General features: G+C 38.4%; 1 protein-coding gene across 1 annotated transcript; it reads left to right on the top strand.

The window, feature by feature from the left end:
- Positions 1 to 239: 239 nt before the first annotated feature.
- On the top strand, positions 240 to 6,893 carry wnt16 (wingless-type MMTV integration site family, member 16). The gene is made up of 4 exons (XM_043708838.2): positions 240 to 459; positions 552 to 778; positions 2,100 to 2,395; positions 5,219 to 6,893. The coding sequence occupies exons 1-4, from the start codon at positions 365 to 367 to the stop codon at positions 5,681 to 5,683; spliced, it is 1,083 nt and encodes a 360-aa protein (XP_043564773.2). The 5' UTR covers positions 240 to 364; the 3' UTR covers positions 5,684 to 6,893.
- Positions 6,894 to 8,129: the final 1,236 nt, after the last annotated feature.

Below are 8,129 nucleotides of genomic sequence, written 5' to 3'. Positions count from 1 at the left end.
AGGTGATAACCGACCAATCGCCATTGTGGTATATTTCACTGTAACTTCGCCTTTATCCAATGGGAAGTGTACATGGGCGGGAACTGCAGAATTGGCAGACAGAGGCAACATAACGCCGAATCGAATTCGTCCTTTCACAACGATTTACCCCAAATGTTATCTCTCTGTGAATTTATTATTCTCAATGTACTTCACACTCTGCCTCCGAATCCTGTTTTGTAAAAACCCTCACAGGATTACAGAATGAATAGTGAGGCCAGTCGGAAGGATAATCCCCTTACATTTGCAACAATCCGGATCGATTCTCAATTACATTAACAGCCGTGACACTTTCGCTTGGCACAAGATAATAAATGATTCTGTCATGGAGAAAGGGGCTTCTTTTGGATTATTTCGGTGTTGTATGTTATTCGCAGTAATCCCAATACTCTTTCCCTACCACTGTCAAGGAAATTGGATGTAAGTAAACCTCGATCATTGTAAAGAGTCGTGTGTTTGTTTGTGATACTCTGTTTATTTAATAGTGATGTGTGTTTCTATATACTCAACAGGTGGTTAGGATGCACAGCCAGTGGAATCACCGAGAAGATGGGGTGTCTAGGTTTGCCACTTTCAAACAAACAGAAAGATCTGTGTAAAAGAAAGCCCAATCTTTTGCCGACTATTAAAGAAGGGGCACGCATTGGTATTTATGAATGCCAGAATCAGTTTAAACACGAGAGATGGAACTGCTCAATTACAAATGATTACTCTGTCTTTGGTTACGAGCTAACCAGTGGTGAGTCAACTGTACAACTAAATATATATGCCTGGATTTGAGATCAGTGTTCAATATTTCAGACAGTTAAGTGGAAGAGCAAGAAATCGTTGGTTTTGGTTATTAAGTGGAAACAAACCACGTGGGACTAATGTTTACACAAGTGAAAATACAATATTTCTGTTATCGTTTATTCATTCCGTACAGTCGGTGTAATATTGAATAAAGCAGCTGCTAAGTACTTCCTTTAGTTTTAAATCAAACCTTGGTCGTAATTGTATTTAACAATACTCGCGGTAGTGTATTAACTGCCTCGTGAAACATCAAATAAGTAATTTTGCACAGCGACCAGCTGCTATTGGCTGCGGTATGCCTGTAGCTTGATCAAGAATGTTCCCATGTGGTTTCTGTTAACTTTCTCAACCCTGATCAAGTGTCCATATTTTGACGCTAAACGCTTCAGAACATGAAAAACTATAAAGAATCTGAAGAAAGTTAAATATATTTAAATGAAAATTAGCAGCATTACAGCAGCAAAAAAATTAAATTTTAAACCATAAACCTAAATACATTATTCAACAAATATCGAAACGTTATATAAATTAACGTTTTATTCATAGTTAATTTATATTTTATTACAAAATACAATTACCTAATTAAAATTTAATGTTATTAATGCCTTATTTCCGTTTGAAACATTGCGGTCGATTATAAATAACTTGCACAAAGTGTAATGTATGGTGATTATTATTGAGAAACGTGGTCTGTAAGGCAATCTGGGTTTATTCGGATACACAATAAGTCGCTCAACTCTTTTACGAAGTCGCTAGGTTACATCCAGAGGAAAAAAGCTGCTGTTCATGTCAGTCCTAATCTTCTGGAAGGCTGCATTTCTGGTTCAGTGCACAGCCCGAAGCTGGGGAAAAGAGAATAATGAATTCACGTGAAGTGTTTGATCCGTATCATTCTCCAGCATTGTGTACACAGTTTAGACAGGAAGTCATCCGACCATATTTCAGCGAAATGGAAATGAAGATCTGTCGGCTCTTTTAGTAGATGCCGCCTACTTGTTCTCCTAAACCTTTCAAAATGTAAACCAGGGCCATCAAACAAACCGATAAGAATTTATCATTTGTTAAATATTCATTCAGGAAAACACAGTAACCTACTCACCCGACACGTGTATTGTAATATGCCTTTGCTCCACTGAGTTTATTAGCTCCCGCCAATTGGTTCCAAACTCGCATCAGGCAGGGGCGCAATTCGGGCGATAATCGGCCGAAATTCGGGGTCGCCGTGGCCCGAGAGATGGAGAGAAACTGGTCCCTTTTGTCTTCCTCAGGTACGAAGGAAAGTGCCTTCATCCAGGCGGTGATGGCGGCGGGACTGGTGCACTCGGTGACCCGAGCGTGCAGCGCCGGCAACCTGACCGAGTGTTCCTGTGACAGGAGCCTGCAGAGCGGAGGCTCCGCCGATGAGGGCTGGCACTGGGGCGGCTGTTCTGACGACATCCAGTACGGCGTGGCGTTCAGCAGGAAATTCATCCACTCGAGCGAGAAACCCTCCAGCCCCGATCTGGCAGGAGAGAAGGAAGCTCGGGAAACTATGATCCTGCATAACTCCGAGGCTGGCCGCCAGGTAGGGGAGGGGAAGGGAGGAGGGAAGGGACGGGGAGTAGGGTAACGGATGGGAGAGGAGAGGTGAAGGAGGGGTAAAGGTCAGGGAGTAAGGTAACGGAGGGGAGGGGAGGTCAGGCTCGCCAGGACTGACTTGAACAGCGGGGCCCAACGACTTCCTGTTGGGGAAAGAAAAACTCACTGAGGGAAGGAACATTATTATCTGATGAAGGGTTATTGCTAATAAACGTTGGAATTCAAATTGTTACCACCTGTCTTGTGGTGGCACCTTTTCACAGCTGATGGAATGCTTCTGAAGCCAACACTGAAAATGCTCAAGAAACTCATGAGGTCTGACAGCATCTGTGGAGAGAGAAACGGTCAACATTTTGAGTTCTGTATGACTTCGAGGCACACAGCATGGAAATAGACTCTCGGTCCAACTCGTCCACGCCGACCATGTTCCCAAACTAAACTAACCGCACTTGTCTGTGTTTGCCCATATCCCTCCAAACCATTCCTATTGATGTACTCATCCAAATGTCTCTTAAACATTGCAATTGTACCTGCATCTACCACTTCCTATGGCAGTTCACACGAACCACTTTCTGTGTGAAGGGGTTGCCCCTTCATATCCTTTATAAAATTTTCTCTCACCTTAAAAATATGCCCCTTAGTTTTGAAGTCTCCCACCTTCGGGAAAAAGACCTTTGCTATTTATCTTATCCATGCCTCTCATGGTTTTATAAACCCCTATAAGGTCACCCCTCAACTTCCTATGCTCCGGTGAAAAAAAAGTCACAGCCTTTTTTTTATAACTTAAACGTTCCATTTCCAGCAATATCCTGGTAAATCTTTCCTGAACCCACTCCAACTTAAGAACATCCTTCCTATGACAGGGTGACCAGGACTGCAAATAGTATTTCAAAAGAGCCTCACCAACGTCCTTCTTCAGAACTGTATCCTGTGTTTGTTTCAGATTTACAACATCTGCAGGATTTGCTTTTATTGAAGTACTTTTGAAATATTGGATAATGCAACAAACCTGTGCACAGCAAGCTCCCACAAAAAAGTTAGTTTTTGTGATGTCAATTTGAGTTGAGTAATGTGTTGGACAAGGATAACTTGCCTGTCTTTTAAATTAGTGCCATGACATCCTTTACATGCATCTGGCCAGGCATACAGAGCTTCTGTTTAATATGCCATCTGAAAATTGGCACCATAAACAATGGCACTCTCAATACAACATTAGATTATGCACTTAGATGTTAGTACTCAAGTCTCTTGGCCAGGGCTAGAACTAACCAGGTTTTCACGCTGGAGGAATTCCACCAGCAATGTGGATTTGGTGCATTCAACAATGTTTCTTTATTTTAGGAGTACTTTCTAAAGAGCTGTACCTGTTCTTTTAAATTTACCCAACAAATGCAAATTAACCTGGCACTTGCAATGACAGGAATATACCACTGATGCAGTGCTCACTCCTTCCAGGTTCCGATAATCTATTGGTAGCTAAACTAATATTTAGAGATAATATTCTCATCTCCATTCACCAAATTGTCTTGAGTGGGACTGCATCGCTTCACAACTAAATCAGAGGATCAATCTAAATTCATGCTATAGTTAGATTAATTTGAATGGGTTTACTAGGCTACCATAACATCTGGATATTATAATTATATTTGAATGTTACAAGCATCATTCAGAGAGTATTAGCAGCTTGGGTTATATGAAACATTATCCCAATAGATATCTACAAGTTATATTGTAAACAAAGTAATGTAGCATGAAACTGGTAGGACTGAATGTGTTGAAACTTTAAAATTGCATTGTTACTCCTCATGAAACGCAGAAAAGAATTTAAAAATTTGAATTCAGTTTGATCAATCTGTCTTAGGCAATGCATGTTCAAAATATGTATTGAATAGTTTCACATTGATTCCTCAATATGCATTACTGTCTTCATAATTCTATACAATATTTTGACTTCACTAGACAATCAATCCCTGGTTAATATTTACTAGATAATATTCAGAAATCTTACATGTTAATTTAGTTATAGACATTTGATCTGTCTTATTCATGCATTAAATTTTAATTAAATTTATTTAATCAACAATTCTATTAACATAATCTGGAATAGACTGTTTAGTGAAGATAATGATACTTTTAAACTAACCTGAAATAGTATAAGTTACCTAAAACATGTGTAACTGGGCTCTCACTCCTGAACAACCATGGATATATTTACATTATTAATAACAAAGTACAAATCATCGATTAGCATTGATCCCAGGGTTAAAATGTAAATTCAACTGCAATCCAAATTCAGGGTCTAGTTGGGCATTGATACCATGGGATTGACATTTCCTGATGGTTTGGACTAATTTGATGTCTAGAAGTATGGTTTACACTCCTGCAACTTTTGAGTTGATGTACGGTTTTCAATTGCAATAAATTTATATGTAACTAAAGCTAAAGGAAGCATCTGGAAGGCAATTTCACAAACGCTGGGCGTGGATTGTGTATAATATAAACCCAGATTAGTGTAATGTCACACTTTACAATTTTATCACACTTTTCAATGTTAGACATCAGAGGTTCCCCTCCCCGCTCATGATTTAAATGTAACAATTCGGAGATGGTGCTCTGAGCACGTCAAAGAACAAACAAGATGTGTTACTTTGTGGTGAAGCAGCGAGGCATAGTTAATGGTATAATTCTAGTGACTCCTTTGTTTGGACATCAGCAGTTACTGTGTAAGCACAGACTTAAAGTATGAACAACCAATGACTTTTTTCGAAAGATTCAAGTGGCTAATGTATCGTTATTTTGGCTCCAACAGGCAGTGTCCAAATTGCTGTCTGTGAACTGCCGTTGTCATGGAGTTTCTGGCTCATGTGCTGTGAAGACTTGTTGGAAGACCATGTCACCCTTCGACAAAATCGGTCAATTTCTGAAAGAGAAATACGAGCACAGTGTCCAGATCTTGGACAGGTCAAAGAAAAAAGTGCGTCGCAAAGACAAGGTGCAGCGGAAAGTGCCTGTGAACAGGGACGATCTAGTACATATTAAAAAATCACCAAATTATTGTGTGGAGGATAAGAAGCTTGGGATCCATGGGACTAGGGGAAGGCAATGCAACCGCACCTCACCAGCCGCTGATGGTTGCAACTTGCTGTGCTGCGGCCGGGGATATAACACACATGTAGTCCGGCACGTGGAACGGTGCGACTGTAAGTTTGTGTGGTGTTGCTACGTGCGCTGTCGGAGATGTGAAACCATGACTGATGTGCACACCTGCAAATAGCTGCGAAATGCAAAACAAGGATTGTTCAGAAAGGTTTTGGGACAAAGGAGCGTATATTCAGAGTCTGGCGATATTATTAACTTTTAATGAGCAGTTGACACATTACAACACCGAGGAAGCATTATTACAAGGAATCCAAACATGAGTGGACAGCACATTCAGTTCAGAAGAAAATATGTCCACTATCCTATTATCTGTAACGGTGAACTCAGCAAACATCAAGGCCCAAAAAATGAGTTCATTTTGTTTGTAGTGACCGTATAAAATCATGTTAGGTGATCCTTCAAAAGAACAACAAGGAAATCTCAGAGGAACAGCAATAATATTGAAGTCTAATAATAATGGCATTTATAACGGTTTAAACAATATAAAATAGAAATGCTAACATTCCATAATGAACATCTGAAAACTTTGTATTTTGTTAGGTGTCAATATAAACTGGTTGTACTGAATTTGTTCGAGGATTTTAAAAAGGATTAAAAATTCCAAGAAGCTTGCATTGCCTGCAAGCCATGGCATAATATTTACCTCTGGAGGATAAAATCTTCCAAATTGTTGTCTGTTCAGAGTTGGAAATGAAAACATGACATTTACTCAGTGATGACACTGTATTTCAGTTGCATGGCAACTGTGTATCAAAAGTTATGTTACTTACAAAGTAAAAATTTAACTTGCTATGCTGAGTTCTAAAAGAATAGCATTTCATACTTTTTAAAAAATATATGTACAGAGAACTTTAGTTTTGGATAACAAACATACTAACAGCTTATCTGTAAATATTGTTTAACTTATGCAAATCATGTATAAAAGTATCAACCATTCTGTAAAATATGTAGATTGGCACTAATCTTGTTCAACTTGCTCAATATATATAAAGAAGTGCTGAGTGAATTGGTAGCATTTCAAACTTGTCTATCTTTCATTTAGTTTTCTGCAGATTATTATAAATGGCAGTATTGGTTTCAATGATTCTGGTATATTGATTTATCTTGCAGGAGGTGTTTTGAGAACTGGAAGACAATAAATAATCTTTTTTGGAACAAATGCATTAACTTTTTAAGTTACTTGGAACTAGAACTGTATGTAACATTTATCCAACTTCTCTTAAAGCTCAAGTTTGTGTGGGGTAGTGATTTGTGAAAAATGACAAGCTAACGAAAAATACCACAAGTCAATTTTTTTAAATAAAGAATTTCAGTTAAATCATTACCAGGGGTTAAAAGTCTTGGCCTGTTTTATACAGTCTGATGTAAAGATGAAAAATAACAAGTAATCTACTGAGAATTAAACAATTTGAAATTTGTCTTGGTAGAAATTAATTTTCGAACTGAACTTTAGCAGTTACTTGACTTTTAATTTGCATAATTTTTTGATGCATTATGACAGCATAATGATTTGAAGTCTGTATATATTGCATAGTGCATAAGGCAGAAAGTAATGGAAGTAAGGAAACAAAAGCTTGCACTCAAGATCTTGCGATCCACTTATGTATTTTAGGTTGTAGTTCAGTCGTAAGTAGTTCTCTTCGTCCTCCATTATACTGCTTCAGTTTTGCAACTGTCCATTCTGTGTCTTCACAGAATCTCAGAATTGTTACAGTGTAGAAAGCAGGCCATTTGGTCCATTGTCTGCAGCAGCTTTTGGAATATTTTGATTTGTTGCTAATATCCTGCCTTTTTGTTTGCACATTATCTCCACTTAAATGTTCGTCAATTGCTGTCTTCAAAATCTTAATATAACCTGCCTTCACCAGGCTTCCAGGCATGCATGCCATATCCTAACGACTCATGGTGTGATTTTTGTTTCTCACCTTACATTTGCTTCTTTTGCAAAACACTTTAATCTTGTAACCACTAACTCTCAATCCTTGTGAGTGAGAATAGTTTCTCCCCATCTATACTGTCCAGGCTGAGCCTGATTAAATGGCATTAAAACCACTTAAAGACAGCATTACAATATATGAAAGTAATTAAATAAATGAGAGTTGAAGATCATGCTATTATTCAGGTAATAGCTTTATTTCTGACTGAACAGAAAGAACAATTGCAATTGGTAAAGCTTCATTTTAACTTAGAATGGATGAATTTCGGACAAATCCTAAAAGGATACAATAAGAACATTAGAAACAGAAGTACAGGCAGGCCATTCAGCCCCTTGAGTCCATTCTACCATTCAGTAAGATCACAACTAACCTGCTTCAGTACAATTTTCCTTAAGTATTCCTTGATGTTTTGAATATGTAGAAATCTATCAATCTCATTCTTGAATAATAAATGAGTCTCAGGCCTCTGGGTCAGAGAATTTAAAAGATTCACCACTTTCTGAGGATGAAGAAGCATCTCTTCATCTCCATCTTAAATTTCCTGACTCCTAATCTGACACTGTCCCCTGGTTCTACACTCACCAGCGAGCGTTGTGCCTTGTAAAAATGTTGTAAATTTCATTG

This window comes from Chiloscyllium plagiosum, unplaced genomic scaffold (assembly GCF_037043375.1).
Source record: "Chiloscyllium plagiosum isolate Xiang-an unplaced genomic scaffold, Cpla_swu_hap1 HiC_scaffold_19, whole genome shotgun sequence".
In the NCBI taxonomy this organism is placed as follows: domain Eukaryota; kingdom Metazoa; phylum Chordata; class Chondrichthyes; order Orectolobiformes; family Hemiscylliidae; genus Chiloscyllium; species Chiloscyllium plagiosum.
This window is presented reverse-complemented; position numbering and strand designations above follow the sequence as displayed.

Coding starts and splice junctions, on each gene's coding strand:
- wnt16 (XM_043708838.2), top strand. CDS start 365: ATGGAGAAAGGGGCTTCTTTTGGATTATTTCGGTGTTGTATGTTATTC. Junction 460..551: donor CACTGTCAAGGAAATTGGAT/GTAAGTAAACCT, acceptor TATACTCAACAG/GTGGTTAGGATGCACAGCCA. Junction 2,396..5,218: donor ACTCCGAGGCTGGCCGCCAG/GTAGGGGAGGGG, acceptor TGGCTCCAACAG/GCAGTGTCCAAATTGCTGTC.